Source organism: Vulpes vulpes, chromosome 7 (assembly GCF_048418805.1).
Source record: "Vulpes vulpes isolate BD-2025 chromosome 7, VulVul3, whole genome shotgun sequence".
Lineage (NCBI taxonomy): Eukaryota > Metazoa > Chordata > Mammalia > Carnivora > Canidae > Vulpes > Vulpes vulpes.
This window is the reverse complement of record NC_132786.1, coordinates 60,851,121-60,878,072: the sequence shown is the minus strand read 5'-3', so window position 1 is coordinate 60,878,072 and position 26,952 is coordinate 60,851,121. Positions and strand designations below refer to the sequence as shown.

Below are 26,952 nucleotides of genomic sequence, written 5' to 3'. Positions count from 1 at the left end.
GTTAAATACTGATGGTCATTTCCACATCAATGAAAGGTTCTTTGGGTTTCTCAATGAGTCCCAATAGCAAAAAGGAGTCCAGAAACCATAAAACCTGAAAACCACTGCTTAAAGAAATATAAAATAATGCATTTTTTTAAAAAAAAACAGATGCACAATTGTATTCCTCTGTCAGCATTATTTTTAGTGTAACCTTAACCACTAATATTAATTATATTTTTTTAGCCAAACTTAGTAAGTTCTATTTCACAGAAAACTGAGGCGAACAATGGAGTAATGTCCATTTTCCCCAAGCATGTTAGCAGACCAGCAAGGCTTATATCATATTGTCCTACCTCTATGTCTCTTTTATATCCTTTTAAATTTGGAAAAATGGACATGCTTATCAACATGACCCAAAGATCTCTGTATTGCATATAAAAATAAGCAAAAATATATATAAAAAAAATAGAACTCTGCCTAGTAATCAGTGTTTCAGTATTCTCTCTTACAAAATTACTGAGTTATCCAAAAATTTTTAAAAATTTATTTAGAGAGAGAGAGAGCGAGTGAGCATGGTGGAGGAGCAGAGGAAGAGAGAAAGTCCCAAGCATACTTGGTGCTGAGCACAGAGCCACACGCAGGGCTTGATCCAAAACCCTGAGATCATGACCTGAGCCGAAACTGAGAGTTGGTCGCTCAACCGAATGTGCCACTCAGGCATCCCGTATCCAACAATTTTTAAATTAATATCTGCCCAAGGCTTATGTTTCCTAATATTAAAAGATAAACTGAAGCATATTAAAACATTTTAGAGTTTATTTGGGCAAAACTTGATTTGAATAAGGTACTAACAAACAGAAGTGGTTAGGAGTGTACCAAAGCCATGAGCTAGGGGAAAGACTCATAGAGCAGAGGTGGAATCTAAGCAAGGAAATTATTTAATTGGCTGTAGCTTAAGCAGTTGCCTTATATGGAAAGCTTAGTTGGCTATTTGTGATTGGTTGTTCTTAGGTTTTTATTTCTTAACCTTAAGTAGTTTACAGGCTCTGGTTTTGGTCTGCTTATGTAGGCTACTTAGCTTTAAAGCTAAGGCTTTAAAGCCACCTTAGTCTAATGGCCTCCTTGTTTAATTAATCTAACATTAGAGATCCTGGAAATTATCTTCACATTGATGTATTATGAAACACAATCAGTATTGATATAAAAATTTTGTTAGAATAATAATTTGTCACAAATTTACATTTTTAAAAATAATCTTTAAACATTGTACAAGAGTAATCTTACTTTATTTGACCAGTAAACCCATCTAAGTCTAGGAAAAATAAACTTCAGTAGAATAAAATGTATGTTTATATTATACTTAACATGGAGAATTCAGATAAGACATAACTGTTTTCATTAAGCCAAAATTATTACACTAGTGGTAATTTCTAAACACATTAACTATGTGAATTTGAATTTTTAAAACATTTCTGAGTTAGTTATAATTTCAGCCACTGGTCAAGATTAAAGACATTAATACTAAAACCAGCCCAGATTTCAAGGAGCTATCCTCCTTCCTTGGGGACATAAATGTCTTAATTGATTTTAGCTCCAAAATGGGCAAATAAGCAGGAAATAAAAAAAAAAGGCTAATAAATCCAGTCCTCTACAGTCTCTTACCAAAAAAGAATAAATCTCTATAATCCATTAATTAATTTATATAGAACACCAAGTAGTCAGAACATAAAACCACATTCCTAAGCATTCTCATAATGGAGAATAATTCATCCATTAATGAAACAAAACAAAACAAGTGGAGAGGAAAATTAAAATTAGTGAAAAAGAGCCAGCAAAGTTCTATTGCCACTTGGCATTCAGCGCCGGGAGCCAATAATAGACCGTCCTGGGCTCAAGCTGCCTGTGGAGTGTCCTCTGTCTGACAGAAGCAGCTAATCTTTAGCAGATGAATCTGTTGGGCATCTTGGTGGAAACCTTCCTAACTGGTGAAAGATAATTTTATAAAGATACACGTGACTTTCCCACTAATAGAAAATAAATACATGTTAACAATTTTATTTAACTCATTAGCCAGTGATGAGACTGGGAAGTTGTTTTGTCCTCTTCAAAGGAGAATCTACAGAGGAGACCTGTTAATGGACCCTGAGCAGTGCTGACATGGCTTTGTCACCAGTAGGAGAGGGAGGTCAATCAAATGTCCACTGGTCAGACTTTGAGTTTCTAGAGACAAGAATAATTTGCATTCCTATCAGTTTTCTACAGCTACTAGAGTTGTAAAATAAGCTCAAAGACAATGAAAGGTATAAACCCCATAGAAGCTGATGACCTTTATGAACAACGCACATGGGTATTCATTGAAGACACCCAGTAATCTTCTGTTCCACTTTAAATAGTTTACACTTTTCTCCTCCAGCCTTGGTTTTACAAAGAACTCTTTTAAATATTTACTCTGTCATGTATCTATTTCTCCATCCACCAACCATCTTATTTTGTTATTCATTTTTAAATAAGTGGCAGATACCAATCCACATCATCGTGTAAAGGAGCTTCCTTGGTTAATCAAGGGAATTATATTGGATGTATTTTCTAATGCGTCATTTATAAGGACAGATAAGTAAATACACTTACTCTTAATAACAGCATTACTCCTTTTGTTTCACCACCGTATTTCAGGCCAGGACCATTTGTCACAGTAGCCTGAACGTGTGCTCACCATCATGGCACTTGTTAGCATGGGCTTCGAGGGAGAGCTTTTATGTAAATAAAAAAAAAGTATTAAAAAACTTATTAAAAAGAACTTTACAGTTCCAATTAGTAGCAGATGCTAAACCATATGTAAGCAGTCCTGAGCTGATGTGGGCTTCTGTGTGCAAGAGGTTAAAGCATTTGATTGACCCAGGCTGCAGGAGCAGGAGCATTATTGTGTATGTGTGACTGAGGCAAGGCTAGAAACCTTAAGAAATGGCTCTTCAGCTTGCAAAAAAATGCCTTCTTACCCTCTTCTTCCTCACAAGTCCCTAAGCACGATGGCACATTTAGAGGTCTTGTAGCTAAACTAGGAGAATAAACTTCTGGAGGGAAGCATTTTTTAAAATTTTTTCCCCTACTCCTCTGCCTCATGTTCTGGATTATTTTGGGATTGGTTTGGGTATAGTATCTCAGTTTCTATCTCTTGGGCTGGTTTTTTTTTTTTTAATTTTTATTTATTTTTTATTTTACGATAGTCACAGAGAGAGAGAGAGAGAGAGGCAGAGACATAGGCAGAGGGAGAAGCAGGCTCCATGCACCGGGAGCCCGATGTGGGATTCGATCCTGGGTCTCCAGGATCGCGCCCTGGGCCAAAGGCAGGCGCCAAACCGCTGCACCACCCAGGGATCCCGTGGGCTGGTTTTTTTGTTTGTTTGTTTGTGTTTTTTTTTTTTTTTCCAGGAACATAAAGTCTTTTTTCTTTGATATATGCTTAAATGTTTATTTTTTAAGTGATGTAACTTTTCAAAAAATGTATTAAAGTTAATTTCTGTGGGAAAAAATGTTTTTTATATTTCTGACTGTTTTTTCTTCCATCTCTTTTGAAATCTCTAGCCAACGAGAACATTAGTCATGACAGGCATGCCATCTGAGTAAGTATTCATTGTTTTGATAACTTTCTACTCAATGTAAAATTTTAGATTTTTCTTTCATATACTTTGGTGCTGTCCTTTTAGGGCAGCTCCTAGCTTTGCACTGTTTTGCTGTTAATCATTGATACTAGAGTTAGAAGAACCCTGGAAATAAAAAAAAAAAAAAAATGTGGTTAGAAGACTATGAACAGTTTATCACTGAAGACTTTTTGAGTTGATTAAATAGCATTAAGAGGTATTATAGTATTTTGCTTTTCGGCTTCTTGCTTCATATATACTGTCTTTGCGTATCCACCACTTGTACCCCGTGGAAGTTCAATAAATGGAGCACCACTGGCTGAGTCCCTCAAAGTTCTTAAAGAAACACCTTGCTGGGAAGCTTTCTATAACTATATTATACCACTATCTACACATTTTGTGAAAGAATTAATAGCTTGCTGGCACGCTCTTATCATCCTCCTTAAACATTTAACACAATATATAGCACATCCAACAAAAATACAGCACTATATTCTTTGTAACAGATTTTTGAATTCCTATTTAAAGGGGAAAACCATGTGTTGGTTTTTTTTTTTATATCAATCATATGTTTTAAGGTTTTAAAGGCATTCATCAAAACACTGGGACATTTCAGTGAAAAATAGCCTGAGAAAAAGTGCATGCTTATGATACTTTCTGTTGCAGGACCCTTTTCCTACCCATGGCATATGATATCAAAAGGACCAATAGTTCAAACACCATACATTAGCTAGTGAAAAAGGAGCACACTCACAATTTTTGTTAATCTCTTATGAAATACAAGAAACATCCTAAATAGTCTAATATGAAAGTGAAAATTGAGTATGGTGGGTGTAATGCTTTTTAAAGTCCATATTTTTTGCCCCTAGTATAAAACACATTAGTAAATAGTTATCTTCTCAAAGTTTTGAAAATCAAACTTTTCATTTAGGCCGTATTCTTTTTTTGTTTCTTCCCCCACATATACTTCTTGTCCGAAGTTAAGGACAAGACCTAGAGGTTGTAATGCTACGTTGATTGGCCATGTCTCAAAGAGACACTTGTTGTTGATTAACACTTCCAACAAATAGCTGGCAGCTGCCAGATTTGGAATAAGGAAAGGGAGATGAAGGGCCTGGGGAGCATATGGTTTAGAGCTTTTTACTTCCTTATGCTTTTGTTTTCTTTGCATTTCCCCCAAATTTAATATTTTCCATCATCTCGATAAGCACAGATTCTCTGGTTGAAGTGGTGATAGGGCCTGGGTCTTGACCCATTCGTCTCTTTTGGCCCTAGTGGTCTCTAAGAATTTAAACTGTGATATTGTTCCGCCCTTTCATTTCACATGTAAAGAAATAGGTCTTGAGCTTGACATACCCAAGACGGCTGGAGAGAGAACTGAGAAGTACTGTGAGGTAGACACAGTGTGATTAGAAGTGGTCCATGTATGTGTGAGAACAGCCAGCTTCTTTCTCATCATAATCACTTTTGGAGAGGAGAGAAATTTATCTCTTAACCCACCGTGTATGTCATAGCGTGGCTCAGAGAGCGCTTCACATCATCTGTATTTCATTGGGCATTTCCAAAACTTGCTGGGAGGGAGAGGGAAATGCGATGTGTAGGAACCAAAGGCTTTAGTAAGGAGGTTGTAAAGGGAAGACGAGAAGAATGGTGAGCGATTTGGGGAGGAAATTAGGTGGGAAGAATATTTCTTCACGGGTACTTGAGACACTAATGACAGACCATAAGATAAACAATGATGGGCTTTGTGAAAATAAGGAGCCTCTGCCAAATTTGCCCTAAGATTTGACCTGATAATGTAATGGAAAAGGCCCTTCCTCCCCCTTACTAGAAAAAAAAAACCTGTGAGTTCAATTAAATGTTATATTTCAAATAAAATAAGCAAGGGATAAGCTTGGTCCTGGCCGTCCATAGGTTGGTTCAGATCTGCGAAGTAACCATGGTGGGAATGGCAGGGGCCCATTTCTGATGCTGGCTGTGTTCTGGCCCGGGGACATGTGGGAAGCCACTTCCAGCCTGGGGAAGCTTTACCAGCAATTAAAATAGACAGTTGGATTTGAGAACTGAAGTTTTTTTATTTCCCCAAATTTTAAGTCATTAATCATAAAGAAATTAAAACATGAGCTCAATACCTGAGATCAACATAGAATTTTAGCTTTCTAGTTTTTTTAAAAAAACTATTATTCAATGTAATCACCTTGATGTTCATATGTAGGAAACATAGTTATTGTGTTGAATCCTCCCTCCCCCCCATTTAACAGAGAGCAGAACGTCATTGTCCAGGTTGTGAATAAATTGAAGGGCTTTTCCTTTGCCTGGGAGGTGTGTGAAACTACCACTCACGTGCTGTCTGGGAAGCCTCTGCGAACTCTGAATGTGCTGCTGGGAATCGCCCGTGGCTGCTGGATTCTCTCTTATGAATGGGTAAGCTGTTATGTAAGCAGATGTTGGAAGTGCGTATATTCAAACAAGAAGGTGTTTTGGTAGATGTGGTCATCCTGAGGCAGTGACACTAGATCACTAGATTCGCATTCATGTTAATTTGCACACTTTCCCATGAGTAGTGGATCCCGTTCCTGTTCCGTCCTTGACCTCTTCTCCTTTTGGCCCATCACCTTCAGCCACGCTGATCCCTTGGGAACCCAAGTGTGGTGAGGATCGAAAACAGAAGAGTGGCCTCCTGGATACAGAACTCAGCACTGGCAGGAGTAAGATTAGAACAGGCTTGGAATGAAAACACAAAATGCGTGTTCTCACAGTCAAATGAACTTTCTTCTGTGTTTGACCAAGAAATAATGTGACCTATGTTAGCGATGGTTTCAAAAGCCAAAAGAATTCAGTGATTGTTTTTACAGATGGATTTACTTAGGATGAAACATGTTCATTTAATCCCATTTGGATATGTTTTATCTTATGCATATCTATCTGTAACATACTTACCCTTATTTCTGTGCATTAAAGGTAGTTTTTTTTTAAAAAAAAATCACTGTTTTCATTATTCATAGAAATTGAGATTGTTTGTTACTTTTTCTATTTTTACTTTGATACACAACCTGTGGTCCCTCCAAAGCATTGCTGCTTGTGAGTACTGTCATTTGTTACTTGTGTTACTGTATTGAATCTGCTACATCTCCACCCTCCAGCTTCCTCCCCCAAGAATGTATTATATTAATATTGTGTTAATTTAAACCAGTAGAATTATAATATACAAACAAACTACAGATGTATTTTTAAGAATGGCTGTGGCCTTTTTCCTCTGTTATGACTTAACCCTGCAGCTCTCTGGCATAAGTCGTTTGTTCCTTTAAGTCACGAAGCAGAAAAGTTTGAAATTCCCTGCAAAGAGTACTATTTGCACTGGTGGCATTGGGCACCACCTTATCTAATTATTTATTTGTGCCAATCCATGTTTCTTTGTAAGAAATACCGTTTATAACTCCAGCTTCCATGAATCCATACGCTGTCTTCCTTCTCTTCAATTCACAATGTTTCTGTTTCTGTATCAGTCCATTCTTCCTTCCCCCATGTCTCAGAGGAAAAAAAATATTCTTTGTCATTTATGAAGATATACATCTGTGCTTGATTGTGTGTCCCATCTATTCTTCTGGGACTTTGAGCAGAGAGGTCAGAAATGGGAATCAGTATTTACTGTTGCCGTGTGTGAAGACCAGCTCCCTTGGTGCCTCCATGTTTCTGCTCAGTGTACTGCCAATATTCTCCCACTAATCATCATAGGAACAGAGCCAGATGCAGATTTAGCGTATGCTAACTATATGTGGGATTAACCACCACACATGAGAAAGGCAGGATGTGGACATGTTTTTTGGTGAACTTCCAGTGCTCATGTGGAGTCCGGGCCATCTGGTCACATGCATGAATGAATGAAGTACAAATGCAATAAGGTAAGAAAATGAAATGAAAGACATTTAGGTTAAAGAGGAAGAAATGGAACTAGTTCTCTTCATAGACACCATGATTCTCCATGTAGGCAGTCACAGGAATTCTACAAAAACGCTCTTAGAACAAATTGCCAAGATACAAGGGTCGACATTGAAATACTCAAGTGTAAATCTGACGTAAAAATGTGTGCAGGATCTGTATGCTGAAAACTATAAAACACTGGTTAAAAAAAACTAAAGAACTAATAAATGTCTCTCACATACTATGTTCATGGATTGGAAGACTCAGTATAATTAAAATGTCACTCCTCCATAAAACAATCTATAGATTCAATACATTCCCAATTAAAATCTTAGGAGAATTCTTTGAAGATATAGACAAGCTGATTCTAAACTGCACACACACACACACACACACACACACACATACACGTACACAAAGAGGGAGAGGGAGATAGGAACTAGCATAACTAAAACAATTTTGAAAGAGAAGAACAAAGTTGAAGGACTAGCATTATCTGATTTTTAAGGTATCCTGTAAAGCTTTTGTAATTAAGGCAATTCAGTGTCTGGGAAAAGATAGACATAATGAAACAGAATGGAGAGTCTATAAATAGGCCCACAAATAAAGCCCACTAGCTTTTGACAAGAACCAAAGGCAGTTCAGTGGAGGAAAGTAAGTCTTTTCAGTAAAAGGTGATGGACATCAACCAAAACTGGACCTGTGTCTCACACCATATACAAAGATTACCTCCAAATGGATCAGGCTAATATACAGAATGATACAACTCTTAGAAGTGTACATAGTGTATGACACAGGTTTAGGTGGAGAGTTCTTTTGTTTTTTAATTTTATTTATTTATTAGAGAAGAGGGAGAGAGAGGGAGGAAGCATGATCAGGGTGAGTGGCAGAGGGAGAGGGAGAAGCAGACTCCCTGCTGAGCAGGGAGCCTGATACAAGGCTTGATCCCAGGATGCTAAGATGCTGGGATCTCAGATGCTTAACCTACTGAGCCACCCAAGTGCCCCCAGAGTTCTTAGATACAACAGGAAAAGCATGATGTGTGAAAGGAAAAGTGATAAGTGATACTCCATCAAGTGTAAAAACTTATACTCTGTGAAGAATATCCTAAGGAAGCCAGTAGAAGACATTTGCACATCTCATCTAACAAAGACTTAAATCCAAAATATATAAAGAACTCTCAAAACTCAAAAATAAGAGACAAACAACAAATAGCCAAAAGCATCTTTTTGAACAGTCTACTGAAGCTATGCAGATGGAAAGATGTTCAGCGTCATTAGAGAAATACGATTTACAACCACAGTGAGATACCACCATGTATTTAACAGAATGGCTAGATTACAAAGCATGTCGACAGTCCTCCAGCAAAGGATGCAGAGCATTGTATACTGCTGGTGAGGGTGGAAAGTGGCACAGCCATTCTGAAAAACAGTTGGGAAATTTGATGTGATGTAACTGTATACTCACCATGTCACTTGGCAAACCTGCTCCTAGGTATCTGCCCTTGAGAAATGAAAGCTCTCGCTTGCACAAAAACATGTCCATGAATGTCATGAATATTTGTAACAGCTTTCTTTATAATCACCAAAACCTGGCAACAGCACGAATGTCCCTCAGTGGGTAAAGGGATAAAGCAACCATCCTTCCCTACTGTGGAATATGGCTCAGTAATAAAGGACAACTCTGTAGGGGCAGCTGGGTGGCTCAGATGGTTAGGTGTCCGATTCTTGGTTTCTGCTCAGGTCATGATCTCAGGATTGTAAGATCGAGTCCCACCTCAGGCTCTGCATTCAGCGTGGAGCCTGCTTGGAGTTCTTTCTCTCTTCCTCTTCCTTCTCTTTTGCCCCTCCTCCTTTCTCTCTCTCTCTCTCTCTCTCTTGCTCTCTCTCAAATAAATAAAGTTTTTTTTTTCCTTAAAGACAATCATGTTACTAGTCACAACTTGGATGAATCTCTTGCATTGTGGACTGCTTGCTGGTGAACCAACTGACCTCAGGTTAGCATGGTCCTCTTCTCCATTTGCAGGGCTGCCCAGACTCTACTCCCACCAGATGCACCCCCTTCTCCTGTGCACCCCCTTCTTCTGCAGGACCCCAGGCCTCCAGGGGTTGGACTGCTGGGATTCCCAGACAGCTCCTATAAAGTCAGCCCTCTGTGTCCAGTCTTCAAGGCACTGACAACTGCCATGAGAGTGGAATCCCAAAGGCAGGAACAGTATGTTTGAGGAACAATAAGAAGGCTTGGTTGGGGTTCACCAAGAGAAAAAGTAGAAGATGGGACAAGAGAGCCAGTGGGTAAAGGGAACCTGGACCACAGTAGGGTGTTTGGATACTATTTCTGTGTCATGAGGAGCTCTCAGAAAGTTTCTAGGCAGGGAACAAGGTGCTCTGACCTGTGTTTTTCAAAGGATGGTGGCCGCTGCATAGGGAGCTCACCATGGGGAAGAAGGACTAGCATCAGGGAACCCGCTGGCAGACTGTCCTCTTAGTTTCCCAGTGAGAGAAAAACCACAGCTTGGACTGGGTGGCAAGACACAGTCTGATTTGGATAATACTGTGAGGCCGGAGTACAACAGCTTTCCCATGGGTAGGCTGCAGGTTGTGAGGGGAAGGAGGTGAAGACAGTGCTAGTGCCCATGACCCGAGCAGCTGTGCAACAGTGGTTACAAGAACAGTTCAAAGATCCTTTATGATTGAAGAGGAATACATTAGGGTGGGCTGCCCTTTCAGCCTGTGGACCAAGATAGGCCTCGTGAACCTGGAGAGACACCAGTGCCAGGGCCAGACACCGCCGAGACGGCACATCCCGTCCCAGCACCAGGAGCACCTGGACGGTGAGTCCAGCACAAGGGCCCTTGATCCCCCTGGCTCTCACTAGCTGGGTACCCGGTGATGGTCGCACCAGGAGCCTGCATGTGACCAACAGATCCTTGCCAGATGCTCAGCCAACTCGGCCAGAAGCAGCTCTCTTAAACAAGCACAAGGTGACATCACCTTGAATAATTTCTTCTCCTGCAGGGTCCATGGGACTGTATTCATTTTCTCTGGCTGCTGTAACAAATCACCACAAATTTACTGGCTTAAAAATAGCACAGATTTTTTTCTCTTATGATTTTGGAGGTCAAAAGTCCAAAATAGGTTTTACTGGGCTCAAGCCCTGGTGTGTTGTCAGGGCCACATTCCTTATGGAATCTCAAGGGGAGAGTCTGTTTCCTGACTTTTCCAGCTTTAAAGGCCACCTGCATTCCTTGGCCTGTGGCCCCTGGCAGCAATCACGTCCTTCTGACTTCTGCTTCTCTTGTCACACCTCCTCTGATTTCTTGCCTCTTTCACTTATAAGGACCCTTGTGGTCTCATGAGGCTGACCTGGATAATCCACAATAGCTCCCCATCTCCCTGACTTCACTGCCCCTGCAGTGTCCCCTTCACCATGGAAACATGGGACATGCTCACATTTTCTGGGGCTCAGATGTGGACAGCTTTGAGAGGGTTCATCATTCTTCAGTCCCACAAGTACAAATGTATTAATTCCATAAGCCCCATATCAAATGCTTCATGGCACCTCTGGTTGGTGACTTTTAAGTGGTGTGAATTCTGTAAGGATACGCTTTAAGAAAGCTGAGAGCGGCGCAGAGCATGGATGGCCATGTGGAGAGGAGGTGATGTATCTACAAGCCAGGGAACACCAGGGATTTTCAGCAGCCAAGGGCATCTCGGACCAGAGTCTCCCTGAGGGTGTCTGGAAGGAAGCGGCTCTGCCAACACACCAATTGAGGATTTCTTGTTGTCTTCAGAACTGGCTTTGTTGATTATAAACAAGAGGAAAGACAGTTGTCAACTAGAGAACATTAAGAAGAAAATAAAGAAGAATGCTTACAGAAAAAGAGTAAAATAGATTGCCTTGGGTCTCTATGTTGGAGCTGTTCATGCTCCTTCCTACTGACTGGGTGATGCTGGTGGGGAGCCAGGCCAGCCTGGGCAGGGAGGACAGCTCTGTGGACCTCAGAGACAGAGGAAAGACAGGAGTGAGACAGCTCTAAGAGTGTTGAGCGCCTTCCTCAAGGTTTTAACACTAGCAAGACGGCGCATGAAGGCACTCAGTTAATTTTTTTAAGTAACGCATTGCACTATACCAGTATAGTGATTTTAAATAGTGGTGAAGCAGCCGCCTGAAAATCTAATTATTTTTCCCATACTAAACCACTGATTAAGCGAGTTTCTTCTGTAAGATGTGATTTCCGACAAGTTCATATATTTTTATCTTGGCTTCTCCTAGGAAGACCGAAGTAAAAAAAAATATTCAGAGAGAGTAGGGATGAAAAGAACATCATGATTTAAATACCTACCCTGAAAATACACACCCATACACATATGTTTGGAGGTCCCTGTGTATTTCCGTCACATTATCATTATCACTTACAATGTCCAAATTGGCCGTGCATTTGCACTAAGGTCATCTTGAAATAGAAGACCCACAGAACTATAACACAAGATCCAGGCTTCTGATGTTTTAACAGTTTAGTGGGATGATAACCACGAAGCAACAGGAAAAATAATTGAGTACAGGAGAGTTCAGTGCCAAGCTCTATGGCTGGGCCCAGATCCGGGGATTTCACAGACTGCAAGTTAACCTCCATCCCCAGGTAAAATGGGAATAGGCTCGGTCGAACTGTCTGGGTGCTGAGAATACTCCTCCTTACTGAGCCACAGTCCCCTGTGTGTGTCAGTACGTCCCTCACCGGGTCGCATGAAAGCTGAGTTCAGCATGCACGGTCTGTTCTGTCCTTGCGAGTGCTAAAAAGGCCCTTGAAGGCCGCTGAGTGCAGCTGTCACTTAGGAGAAGAGAGGGTGTGGGGTGTGATGGGGGGACCTCTAGCGAGGATGAGAGAGCTGGTGGACAATAGGAAGTATGCCCGCATTCGTTCTTTGAGGGCCCTAAGAAGAGTACCCCTTGGGTGTCTGCAGGAATTTCAGTATACTGGGGTGCGGCTCAGAGGGGGAAGCGTCTGCCTTCAGCTCAGGTCATGATCTCAGGGTCCTGGGATCAAGTCCTGCGCATTAGGCTCCCTGGCCAGAGGGGAGTCTGCTTCTCCCTCTCCCTCTGCCTGCCCCTCCCCCTGCTTGTGTTCTCCCCTCCTTCTGTCAAGTGAACAAATAAAATCTTAAAAAAAAGGAACCCCCATTTCTGTAAAAGCTGCCGTAGTACAGATTTTCATATATTTCAACCTTCTCCAAAACCCTCAGGGTCTTCCTGTTGCTGCAAGTGATCACTCTCAGATTTTTAAGACCAATAGTTTTGGCATTAGTATCTTTCTACGAAAACAGCTACAGACATGGCTTTACCAGTGATGCCTAAACACTTCATTACTTGTGAGAAGTTACCGGTTCCTGGGAAATGTAAAGGACCAGATCTACTGCAGCCTACAGTAAAATGCGTGTTTGTGTCTTGGTGATGTACTTGCGATGCCTGCCAAATGTTTCCTCTCACTGGTGTTGCGTGTTAATTGATTTTAATAGGTGACTGCTAACTTGCACTCTTAAGGGAAAAAAAAAAAAACAAACTTAGAAATGAACCAAATCTCTTTTCTGTTTATGTCACTTAAATCAGACAAAGATAATTGCTCCTTGTATGGCCTCCCTTCTTTAATTTTAGGAAAAAAAAATGCAATTGCACAAACAGGATAAACTTTTTTTTTTTTAATTTTTTAATTATTTATGATAGTCACAGAGAGAGAGAGAGAGGCAGAGACACAGGCGGAAGGAGAAGCAGGCTCCATGCACCGGGAGCCTGATGTGGGATTCGATCCCAGGTCTCCAGGATCGCGCCCTGGGCCAAAGGCAGGCGCCAAACCGCTGCGCCACCCAGGGATCCCAACTTTTTTTTTTTAAGTTATCTCCACATCCAACGTGGGGCTTGAACTCATGCACGATACACTCTTTTGAGTGAGAATAGCTGCCATTGCCCTTTATAAGCCAAGCCACATAATGTCTAAAGCTCAGCACACAATTTACTGTTCATCTGCAACTTGTGTGTGACTTTAGATATGATTTCCACAGGATGTAGTTTCTTTTAGGGCCAAGACTTGAAGTGTCCATATGATATACTTCAGGAATCACGTTGTCTTTGTGTAAAGGAATGACTGTCCCTCTCTCTCTGTGGTCCCCTCCTTTTTCCTTGTCCCCAATGCAATTTGGGGGATTCTTAAAATATTCCTTTTGGCTAGCTATATAAGCTTGCCTCCAAGAAAAACATTACTGAGAATGTTTTTATTTCAGGGTTTGTGTGGTATTCTCTGGAAATTGCTTGTAAAGGAGCCTTCTAGCAGTTCTTCAAAATTAGATGGTTGTATGTGGCCCAGTTAGTCATATCAAAAAAAATTATGGCGATTTTATAACAAAATTCAGTTTGAATTTTTATTTAAAAAAATTTTTTTTTTATGTGTTGACAATGCATATGTGTTTATGCCAGTGCCTACTCTCGTTGTTAACCCCACTGTTCTCACCAGAGAGAATAACTTGTGTTTTTGCTTCTTCATGACTAAATTGTCTGGCAGATACAGAGAAACAGAAAACCGTGTCACGAGTTGCCCTGTTTCCTATTCGTGGGAGACAGGAAGTAACACAGAAAAATAAAGAAATCGATTTGACCGAAGGATCCCCATAGACCAGAGCTTCTTTGCTGCATTGTATTTAAGCATAGTGCTCTTTGAATTCCTTAGAGCGTCTGTCTTCTAACTTTCACCTATCTGGTGTTTCCTCCATTCTCCCCTGACTTATCTACAGTGCTGCTTTACCTTTCCTCTGCTTTGTGTTCAGCGAAAGGTAGTGGAATGCCAGTGACCTGGGCTTCTTCCTTCTGGCTCCTGTTACATGATAAAGCCCCATCTCCACCTCAAAGACATCACAGAGCAGTGAGGAGTAATTCAGCCTCTATTCAGGTCAAAACACGTGGATTCTGAACAGTTTAGGAATAAGGCCTGATACAGAGTTCCTGTCAGTTCTACAGCCAAATTTCAAGACAGTTTAACTGTTGACAAAAGAACAAAAAACACTTCATAATCAAGTGTTTCATAAAATCAGAGAATGATGTCATGATGAATTAATTTTCTTGAAATGATGTGATCCAATTTTGACTTTCTCACACTGGATTCAGTACATGGTGAGTCTGATTTAATTGGTGTGAACATAGAATCAGGTGTCAGAATAGAATGAGGCCTGTGGTTCCTGCAGTGTGGACCTCTCGTCTGCTAGTGAAGAAGGCTGAGTTACTCTCCTAGAATTATAACCAGGGGCAGAACTGGACCTGAAGTCTAGGGTTGTCTCTGGTGTTGTAGTCCATCATGCTATCCTCCCAAGACTGTGTAAAAAAGAATCCTCTTGAAAACCATTCTCTCTCTCTCTCTCTCTCTCTCTTTAAACTTAACATCTGAGCACATTCTAAGAATAATGTTTAGGCAAAATGTGCTTAGTGTACCACATTTGTCACTAGGGCTTTTGAGCTGTTGTCTGAAGTTCTCTCTAAGCAAATATTTGTTGGCTGCAGCCATGCGCTAGACACTTATCGTACCAAGCTGACTGACGTCTCCTGTTTGATTCTTTGAATCGACATAGATTTTATTCTTTTTACTGTGCCACAGATAATTATACCTTGATAAAAAGTACTTACACTTTAAAATATGTTTTCATACACACTGTCTCATCAGGTCCTTACAGAACATATTTGCAATAGAGAAGGACCCTGTTTGTGTTGAGTGATGGAGATACTAGAAAAAAATAACTTGTCCGACTTGAATGTGTATCTTTGAAACAGTCTTGATAAAGGCATTGTCCTAAAGCAGTGGCTGTAAATAGTCATCTCAAAGATGACTACACCTAATTTGTAAACTTTCGTTATTAAAATAATGGGTTCTGCTTGTGGAGACACATATGGCTTGTCGTACGTCGCTCTTTTCAGTGAGGTAGTTACTGAAGAATGCCCACACTTTTCCTCTGCAGAACCTTGGGCAAGCTGCAGTAGAACTGGCTCTGGGCACCCCAGGACACAGGACATAGGTGGTCCTGTTCTGATCCTCCATCCTCCCCGCCATCCCTTTGGTTCATCCTGGCAATTCCTCAGTGGATCCACTGTGCTTTCCTAGTTCTGTAGGAAATCATGGTTGAGGACAGATAGGAAAAGAGTGATTGCCCTGGAAAATGAAGGGCTTTAGTGCTGCCCTTCCTGAGAACATTTGAGAAGATTTGTCAACGGGACCGTGATTGTCATCAAGGACGACTTGTAGAGGAGTTTAAGGGAGAGCTGTCTTGGAGCATGAGAAGTCTGTGAAGTCACTCTGAACACAACCACTGAGATTCCATCGTCATTTTTGGAATTCATATATTTAATAATTTGTTCTTTAATTTTGTGAAGGGGCCAGACAGACTCTAGTTAATACATTTGACACAGCAAAGCAAGTGCACGGGGCTTGAAGCTGAGACTTTGCATGGAAGAGAAAGCCCTGAGGCGCTTTGAGGAGGCGTAAAAGGATAGGTATTTGGAGAGACTGCCAGGGACCAGAGCACCTGGACATCACCGTCAGGAGTTCGGGAAGCTGCTGGAGTGTGTGAACTAGAGAGTGACAGGCTTTTCTCTCTCTGGCTTCTGCGTAAAGAATGGATTGCAGGAAGGTGAGAGTAAGCAGACTGACCAGAGGAAGACAGTTATGATCATCTGCGTCAGAGATTACAAGGAGAGAGAAAGAAGAGAGAGACACAGAGAGAGAGAGAGACAGAGACAGAAACAGAAACAGAGACAGAGACACACGCCAGCACACTATGATACAGAGAAAGAAAAACCACACAGAGAGGAGCGGGAGAGAGGTGGGGGGAAACGGATGCTCTTGAGCACGACTAGCATAGTGGCAGATAGGTGGAGAGAAGAGATCAGAGTGCTGTACTTTATTAGGAAGATCTCACAGGACTTGGTAACACGCGGCACGCGTCAATGGAGAAATCAAGATGTCTCCTACCCAAATTTTTTACCTGAGCAACTGAGGGTAGATAGTAGTAGCATTTACTGGGGCAAGGAATCCTCAGGGGAGAAAAATGTTTGCAGGTTTGGGGTACAAGAAAAAATTCTGATCTATACATATTGGGTGTGGGATTCCTATTAGACATTCATGTAGAGCTAACCCATATCTCATTAAGTTGTGTGTGTGTGTGTGTGTGTGTGTGCGCACATATGTGTGTCCAGAGCAAAGGTTAGGACTATAAATATTCCTTTGGGAACCATTTGTGCATAGATGGAACTTAGAGCCATGGTATCTAGGAGACGAGTGTACAGTGAGGGGAGAAGCAAAGTTGAACACTGAGCCCCGGGCCAACATTTAGAAGTCGGGAAAAAGGAGGAGGAGGATCAAGCAAGGGAGACCAGGGCAGTTAAGGCAGTGATGAGGGGGAGCACCAGGACGGTGGGATGCTGAGTTAGAGGGGACCGTCCCATAGAGGAGGCTATGTTTGACCACATGGAATGCCACTGGAAAACCAACACAGCGAAGGCAGAGAAACAGCCATTGGATCTGACGAAGATGGTTGCTGTCAGGAGTCTTGGGAGCAACAAGCGTGAGGAGGAGGAAGTTGCACAATAATGGAGGAAGTAGAAACCACATGACTATTTCTAAACTTCCTGCTGTGACGTGAATCATAGACAACAGTTAAGGCAGCTGGATGGGCAACATAACACGGTTCGAGCTTTGTAATAAGGCCACTTGAAGGAGCATGTTCCTGGAGCCCGGCAGTGTGATTTTACCCCAGTGAGTTGGGCGTGTGCCTGTGGAGCAGCAGAACGTATCAGCTTAGCAGGAAAGAAGAAACCAGAGGAAGGTAATGTGTATTTTTTTTTAAGATTTTATTTACTTATTCATGAGAGGCACACAGAGAGAGGCAGAGACACAGGCAGAGGGAGAAGCAGGCTCCATGCAGGGAGCCCGATGTGAGACTCGATCCCGGGTCTCCAGGAACAGGCCCTGGGCCGAAGGCGGCGCTAAACCACTGGGCCACCGGGGCTGCCCGAAGGTAATGTGTATTAAAGCAAAAGGTGCCATATTTGTCAAACAGTTTAAAAGCATGAGGCTGAAAATCAGCAAGTTAAGAGACTCGGTTTTGTTTGGTATTTGTGGCCCCTTTGTAATTTGGGCCTTCAGGAACCGCAGTGTTTTTTTGTTTAATGGTACATCAGATTCCACTTCCTAATTGTTTTTTTTTTTTTTAAAACCTGAGACCATCTCCTTGTCGCCTTATGACTGAAGACCCCAAGACATCCACTTAGTATGGAGTTGTGTCACAAATTCAAAGCTTGTTTCTAGAAAATATTCCAGCTGTACCTACAGATGCATCTTTCTTTTTCTTTCTTTCTTTCTTTCTTTCTTTCTTTCTTTCTTTCTTTCTTTCTTTCTTCTTTCTTTTCTTTCTTTCTTTCTTTCTTTCTTTCTTTCTTTCTTTCTTTCTTTCTTTTTCTTTCTTTTTTAAAGATTTATTTACTTGAGAGAGAGAAAGAGAGTGCACAAGCAGGGGGAGAGGCACAGGGAGAGGAAGAAGCAGACTCCCTGCAGGGCAGGGAGCCCAATGCAGCACTGGATCCCTGGACTCCAGGGACGCTCAACCGAATGAGCCACCCAGCTGTTCCTGGTTCATCTTATTATGTCACTTCTGCAACTTCCCATTGCAGAACTTCCCATTCTGCAACAACACAGTTGTCACTTGTGTTTCTGACGCCCAACGAAACCGTTCTCACGTGCAATAACAACACAGAAATATCTTTGCTTGAGATTCTCGTCAAAAGCACACAACCATGATTTGATTTGCTGGCACTTCTTGAAGTTTCATGGTCTTCAGCGATTGGTCACTTACATGTCATTTTGTATCTGCCAGGAATGTTGAGGATGTTGTTTGCCCTCCATCCTTTCAGGTGTCTAAGCTCTATCCCCAAATTAAAATAGGTTGCCAAAGAACAGCACACGTGAACTCTGTGTCTGCCTAAGTACCTCTGTGAATTAGACTTCCGTGATAGTCTTGAAAAGAAGAGAGCTGATGGTTTTGAAGAGAGCTGATGTAAGAAATGCTGGATTTTAGACAACTGTCAGACAGTCTTCAAAACTATCATCGACAGCATTGTACATTTTGCTACCTGACATTTTTTATGATCCACACAATACATTTCTCCTAAAATTCATTGCCCTGGAATGTTCTCTACATAAAACACTTTGGGCTTTTCTTTGCCGGAGAATGAGAAATATGTGACTATAAGTGGTTTTGTCAACTGAAATAGCATCTTGCCATAGGTACATGATGGATCTAATTTTTGAGTCAGTCTTTTTTACCACCATGGGAGAATGTCCTTTAGTGCACAGAAAAACACCTCTTCACTGAATTTTGTTTTATGTAATTCTTTTTTTTTTTTTAAGATTTTATTAAGTAATCTCTATACACAACATGGGACTTAAACTCACAACCTTGGGATCCAGAGAGTTGCACATTCTACCCACAGAGCCAGCCAAGCGCCTCCCCCCTTTATATAATTCTTTTTGACTTTGATTTTATTAGGTAATAACAAAACCAGAAAGAATGGTATACAAATTCTTAACATCATTCACAATTTTTAAGTTGAGGTGTAATTGACATATAACATTCTGTTAGTTTCAGTCATAGAACATAATGATTTGATTGTATATGTGAAGTGATTACCCCAGTAAGCCTACCTCACATCCATCACCATACATAGTCATAAAAATTTTTTTTCTTGTGATGAGAGCTTTTAAGATCTACTCATTTAGCACCTTTCAAATAGCCGCCATGCTGTACGTGACATCTCCCTGAATTGTTTTGTAGCTGGAAGTTTGTACCGTTCGACCTTTCAGGTATTTCTGATTTGCCACGTATGACTTTAGTGTGGTAGAACATTTGTTTCAATTGTTAAATTGTAAACAGTATATTTTGGTGGTGAAACCCCCCTAGAGATAGCCATACCCTCCTTGGCACAAGGGACTAGGTCAAAGCACAAGAAGTTTCAAACATAAAAGCAGAATGTCTTCAACAGACCCTTGGCTATTTAGCAATTACAAGCACTTTGAGGGCAGAGACCATGCCTGTCTTTTCTCACCTGGCCCAGGACCTGGGATAGAACTGAAACATAGTACTTACTCGTAGAATGAATAAGTGGGTAGGTAGATGACTAAACATACTTATTTCTTTAAAGAACCTCAGAATTTGTTTTTGCCTCTGATGAGCTAAAAGTGTCGTATAAAAACAATGTGCCTCATATATTATGAAGGTATCCACATAGTTCATGATTTTTGTGTTAAAACTCATTGAAAATAAGATGGCCTGATGCTCATCTAAGGAAAAAGAAAAATCCTAATGCCTCAAATTCACAGAAAGAGTAAGAATCAGTGATTGCTCACAGTAGCCATAATATTTGGCTTATTGTCTATGGTGGTAATAATAATTTCCACTGTGTTTTCATACAGTGAAGTGATATGTCTGATGTTTGTTTTAGTTGCATTGGAATGTGTTATATTTATTTCTTTGTTTTCATTTTGATAAGAAAAATAGGAGCTTGTATTATTTATAAAGATGTTTGGACTCCACATGTCAGTGTGCTGGTGAAATGCTGGGTCACCCTGGTCTTTGCTTAGCTATATGTAAAAAGTGGCTAATAGTGGGCCGTTAAGCTCTAAGATCCACGAATAATCCATTTTCATTTTTTTCTGGGTGGACAAGATGAGGTAAGACACAAGCAACACAAATGTCACGTAAATGCCCGTATACATGTAACTCAAATTATTAGTAAGACTATTCGAGCATATATCAATGCACGGCATCCTTTTCCTCTTACTATCTGGTATTTCGTCTCTGTCAGTTGATATCTCTTAAAAAGGAAAAAGACTTCTTAACTACTTATTTTTAGTACTTTATTGCTTATCTTATCTCTCTTGGTTAAATAGGTTGTATTAAGGTTTTGGTTTCTTGCCACTTTTTTTTTTTTTTTTTTTTTTAGACAGCCAGAACAGTGCTTTTTAAACACTTAATCACACTTGAGTCCCCTGGGGATCTTATTAAATGCAGATTGAGGTCCAGTAGGTCTCCATCCTAAGCTCCTTCACAGGCTACCAGTTCCTAGGTGATATGTGAGTTGCTGGCCCTAGGACCATGTGCTGCGTTGGAAGGTTCTAGAGAGGAATCAGCTGTATTTGGAGGGGGAGATGGGGCTGCTTCCAGAGGATGCAAGTCACACAGGAGATGGAAGGAGGGGCATGGCCTTAGGCTCCCTGACCTTGTCAGTGCAAGACTCCTCTGTGGATGGAGAGACCTGAATACTTGCAGTAAGTTGCTTATTCACCTTGCTTGAAAGCAAGTGAGTTTCGAATTTGATTCAGCCTTTCCTCAATTTGTAGGCCTAATCCTTTCTGGCATCTGTCTCTGGAAGCAGAGATAGCCTAGAGGATATTTTTATCTTCTACTACCTGAAACGTGGGTATCATTATTCCATGGCTGCACATCACATGCTACGTGTTTTTGAAAGGTTGACGGGCAAGACAGCGAGTTTCAATGGTATAACTTTGCCACTCACGGGCTGTGTGACCAGTAAGGCAGTTCTACTGTCCAAGACTCAGTTTCCGTACTTGTACTTATTTGTAAGACGATTAAAGTGTCATCTAAATAAAGTGCTCTGTAAGCACTCAATAAGCATCAGCTACTGTTATTAAACAAGCATTTTTGACACTTATCACTGGTCTTCATTCAAATCCCAACTTGAATGGACCTTGAAAACATTATGCTGAGTGAAAGGAACCCGACACAAAGGCCACATGTTGTCTGATTCCTGTCCTGTTGCATATGTGGCCTAGGCAAGTCCGCCGAGACCACCTGCTGGTTAGTCATTGCCAGGGGGTAGAGTGTGGCAGGGGGCGGGGGTGGTTACCTGGAGGGTACGGGGTATACTCCTGGAATAAGCAAGGTGTTTTGAAAGGAGCGAGAAGTGGTGGTTGCACACATGTGAATATACCAAATGCCACTAACCTGTACACTTTAACATAGTTACTTGTGCATTATGAGAATTTCAACTCAATTTTTAAAAATCACATATGGAAAATTGCCTCATTGACAGAGGCATTGCATCTATGGAATGGGTTTGTATTTTAAAATAACTTTACGGAATAACATAAAGCATTTCCTGATGTTCTGAGATGTGTTGGAAATACAGAGGAATGGCTTATTTTGGAACCAATATTATTGCCTTGAAACTCTGCCAGTTCAAGTTGGTCTTTGCAGAAGACCAGACCTCCTCTGTTTTCTGGCTCCAAAGTGGTCAGGACATAAGCACCCGATACCCTATTCTTTTGTTATTAAAAAATCATACTATCGATAGCCCCAACTTTTTTTTTTTAAGATTTTATTTATTTATCTATGAGAGACACACACAGAGAGAGGCAGAGACACAGGCAGAGGGAGAAGCAGGCTCCCTGCGGGGAGCGCAATTTGGGACAGGATCCCAGAATGCTGGGATCACGGCCTGAGCCAAAGGCAGATGCTCAACCGCTGAGCCATCCGGGCGCCCCCAACCCCAACTTTTTAATCCTGAAGTGTAACCTAGAAATAGCTTCATTGCCACAACTATTTCATTAGCTATGTGGTACTTTTATAATTTATAATAATGTATAACGTTTTCATGAGACAGGTTAAACATACCTCTTGTTGCAGGGATGCAGAGAGGCAGAGGTTAGTTTAACCAAGTTGCCTGGATTCTGTGGTGTTAATCAGTTTACTACAGTGTGTAGTTATGGAGAAAACATAAATATTGTTCTCTTGGTGGGCAAAGTCATAACAGCGTACGGAGCAGCAAATTCTCTTAAGGCGGTGATGTTTGAGCAAATTAATTAATCTTATACCTGAGGCAAAGAATCTATAAAATCTGATGAGAAAAATATTTGTAATTTGATTTGTATTGTTTTCTTGGTACCTTAAAGTAGCAAAAACATTTAGTGATTACAGTTTTTGTTCCTTTTCTATAAGAAAGAAGAAATTTTCAAATGCTGAATGTATGTTTTTATACCTCCGTAAACTCTTGCAGCTAAGTTTTCTAGCAGTTGGTGGAGGCAAGGATGGGTGATAGGAGTGAGAGTAATGATGACAACCTCACTCTTCTCAATGGTTAGAGAAACAAGTATACTTTTGAACTATTTGAAATTAACTAAATTCCCACAGGTTAAACTTGAGGCATAAGTTTCTGACCTTCAGATTAGATTTTGATCAGCAGATATGTTGAACAATATGAAGTCTTTTGTATTCAAAGAATATTGTTGTTTCCCACAAAGAAGGAAGTTAAGGTGAATGTTAAGAGAAATTAATTTGATTGGTTCTGGTTTATAAAATGACATTCACTGATCTTGAGCTATACCGACCAGTCTGAATTTTCTGATTATTCCTTGGAGAAGGAGAAGGTGAAACAGTTCGTAAAAGCACCAGGACCAGTAGCCAATGCCAGTTCTAGATAACAATATACACTTTTTACATTTAAAAATAAAGCAAAACAAAGAAACATTGTGCTTTCCATAGGTACATCCATTTACGCCCAGAAACACTTTGGGTTTGTGCTGTCCTGTTTTGTTTTGATTTTGTTTTTGTTTGTAATAAATCAAATTAATCTGCCTCACGAAGGAGTTCCAGCAATTGCAGCGCTGTCACTATTTCTCTTTGGCATTGTATTGGGAGTCTTAGTGCACTAAGGGAACTAAACAAAAAATAGGCACAGAGATTGGAGTAAATAAAACTGTTTATTCGCATAAGACATAACTGTCTACACAGAGACTATCAACAAATCTACAAAAAAGCTCCCACAGCTAATGAGTTCAGCAAGGTTACAGGGTACGAAGGTCAATATACAAAATTCAGTTGTATTTCTGTGTACTAGCAATAAACAATTGGAATTCTGACTTTTTTCCTTAAAAATGCAGTTTATATTAGCATCCACAGAAACTAAAATATTTAAATCCTGACAAAATATTTGTAAGATCTGCCTGCTGAAAACTATAAAACTCTATGAAAGAAATCAAAGACCCAATCACAGAGAGAGATACTATGTTCATGAATTTGGGAAAATGGATATGTTTTAAGCAGTCAGACTCCCCTTCAAATTTTTTTTTTCCTTGAAGTATAGTTGACATACAATGTTATATTAGTTTCAGGAGGACAAATGAAGTGATTCAACCTTTACATGTATGAGGGAGTTATCAGCATGGTAAATCTAGCTACTCTGCCACCATACAAAGCTGTCAGGTAGTAACTATATTCCCTGTGCTGTGTATTGCATCCAGGGTCTTATTTATTTTATAACCAGATATTTGTACCTTTTATTCCCCTTCTATGTTGCCCATCCCTTTCCTCTCCTCCCCTCTGGCAACCACTGGATTGCTTGCTCTCTCACTCTCTCTAGGAGCCTGTTTCTGTTTTGTTTGTTTGTTTTGTTTTTTAGATTCCACATGTAAGTGAAATCAGATGGTATTTGTTTTTCTCTTTGGTTCTCCCCCATTTTGATCTATAGATTCAGCTCAGTTCCAATTACAGGCTCAGCAAGATGTCCTCATAGATATCAGCAAACTGGTTCAAGTTGCAAAGCCCTTTTGAAATAGAAGAGCAAAGTTTCGTTGGGTAATCACAGAATACAGAAATCTGGGTGATGGTTAAATGAGAAGTCTCATTTAGTAAGACTAAAATTATCCAAAACAGAGTGTTTTTAAAGATCAAGTATAATTTGCTAGGCTTTATAATAAAAAAAATGGCACCGCCTGCCCTGTCGTTTCCCAGCCTGGAGTGTTACTCCTGAAGTAGCTGTCTGATATTTTACCTCCATATTTCTGAATGAAATGTTTTTCTTGCCTTTTTATTTTTTTAAATTCACTTTGAGACATTATCTATAGAATTCCTTCGATGGAGGATCAAAATATGACACTATGGCTGCCTTTGGTTACTCCCCACTCTTCTCCGCAGTCTACTCAATATGGTTACATTTTTTAACATTTTATCGATGCATATAAACACACATTCACGCAGGAACTGAGTATGTGGATGCTATTTGAACTGAGCCATGTAATGTACTATGATTCATCTCTGATAATTTGTGCTTTTTGGTTTTCCTGAGCTAATTGTCGACAGTTATTTTGATTGCTTAGTTTCCTACACACCTATCAGCAACCAATCACAAAAACTTCTATTATTATTATAACTCTTCTCTCAAATCTGTCTCTATGTCAGATTATCTTCCCATCCCATATATTGTTTTCTTGGAGACGCCACCCGTGAGCCCATTTATTCTCTTCCCCTTGAGACTGGTTCTCTCTAGGTCTACAGAGCTGCTGTCAGCCAGGTACTTTCCACCACTGGGATCCTAGGAATTCCATTCTTGTTTGGTTGGGTCTGTGTTTTCAAGCTAGAGGCTTTTATCAAATGGGTATAAAGTCATGTTCAATAAGGAGGCACTGAAAAGCTGATTGAAACTCTGCCTGCCCGAGTGGTGTATAGATAATTTGGTGTGAATTGAGGTGTTTGAGATACAAGCTTTAGTATTTGCATGTCTTTTTCCCCCTGGGGCTCATCTGTGTCCCTGGAAAAGAATATCTGGTGTCCCAGGGGGAGGGCTGGTGAGGTTTTCCCTGGTGCTTTCCACCACTGCTCTCAGAACAGGCTGACTTTAGTTTTGTCTTATATTTTAGAGGAGGGTGAATGAGGAGGTAGGGGATATCTCCTTTTTTACCCTGTTCTGTGCCCCATTTTCAGAGGTATCCAAGACCACCAACTTGTTTGCCTTTTAGAGAATCTGTGGAAGGAATTGGATGCTTTCTATGGACCTCTTTCTCTAGACATTAAGTTTGAACTTCCTTTGCTCTTCTAAGTCATTTATAATTCATTCATCTGCTTTGCAACTTCTAAAATATCATCCTGTTTTATCTGCTGTAGACTCTTCTCATTCCTTTTAATTCCATCCCTTTGGTTGAGTCTTGGGAGAAGGTGAAGATAAAGGTGTGCTCATCTTGCTATATGTTAACCATAAGTCAGCTTCCTTGTCTTCCTTGTAAATGATGCTATTATTGACTTGCCTTCAGTACCGATGACATTTTCTGGCTTTGGTTCACGGTAGCTCCACTGACTCACATTATTCAAATAGAATGATTAGATGTATATAAAACGAAAGAGGACCATTTGTGTGTTTTGCCTGGTATGGAATTAACTGCTTGGTCGCGCCTACATTGTGGAAATTTGTCTCGTCAGTAGCTGTTAATCTAATAATAAGACAAGCAGTTTCTATTTAGATTCATCAACAGGGTTCATGTTTTATGAATGACAGTTTTAAAATGTCAAAAATATTGTATTCATTCTCAGTGAATGCTGAACTAACTCAGCCCTCATGCTAAGGGCTATAAACATGGAATTTGATCCTCTGTATTTATGCAACCTAATTTCTAACTTTATTTAGCATCTTAGTTATTTTTATTCTATCACATATACGATGGGAAGTATGATGGGTTAACCTTTTAGTTCACTTGGGGCCTTAACTGTGATCTTGCAGAGTAGATTTTCTCAATATGTAACACTACTAAAGATAACTTGGCTAATGAAAGAACTAAAGCAGAAAGCTTGCACTGTATTTCTGATTTGATGATTTTGTTACAGTCGAATTAATATTTTCTGTTATCTCTGTCCAGTATTAATTCTTGGGATGCCTACATAAATTCACTTTATTAATTCACTTAGCAAAATTCTACTCTAGATGCCTTATGGTTTTATTTTTATAACATTTAGAAAGGGACAAGCTCAGAGAGCATAAATTTTCTCCAGGAGGCTCTCTTGACATTTTAATGTGGACTACATTGGAACTCAACTGCCACACGCAGTTTTAAGACTGGCTCCTTGGATTCTCTCCCTGGTACATTATGTTTCTCACTTTCTTTTTTTTTTTTTTTTTTTTTTTTTTTTTTTTATGATAGTCACAGAGCGAGAGAGAGAGAGAGGCAGAGACACAGGCGGAGGGAGAAGCAGGCTCCATGCACCGGGAGCCTGATGTGGGATTCAATCCCGGGTCTCCAGGATCGCGCCTTGGGCCAAAGGCAGGCGCCAAACCGCTGCGCCACCCAGGGATCCCTGTTTCTCACTTTCTAATTCTTTCACATTGCCTCATGTCTGAAATGAACCTGATTTTGAAACGTTTTACATTTTACTTCCTGGGCTAATCACAGACTTGTAAGGAACCACACGTGTGTTGTTAGTGTGTCTCTGTAAGGTAAACCTTGTGTTACTTAAATGATTTAACCACCTCTGAAGAGCCAGGAAGAAACATGATTTCAGTGTACTATTTATTTTCATACCCTCTTTCATTGATCTTATGA

The 26,952-nt window shown here is 40.4% G+C and overlaps 1 protein-coding gene across 4 annotated transcripts in view; it reads left to right on the top strand.

Annotated features, from left to right (window-relative positions):
* The window catches only part of MCPH1 (microcephalin 1), a 236,821-nt gene that overhangs the window by 76,139 nt on the left and 133,730 nt on the right, over positions 1–26,952 (top strand). For all 4 annotated transcript variants that reach the window (XM_072763908.1, XM_072763905.1, XM_072763906.1 and 1 more), the window contains exons 10-11: positions 3,565–3,602; positions 5,882–6,044. In XM_072763908.1, the coding sequence (XP_072620009.1) occupies positions 3,565–3,602; positions 5,882–6,044 (201 nt within the window). The remainder of the gene's footprint in view (positions 1–3,564; positions 3,603–5,881; positions 6,045–26,952) is intronic.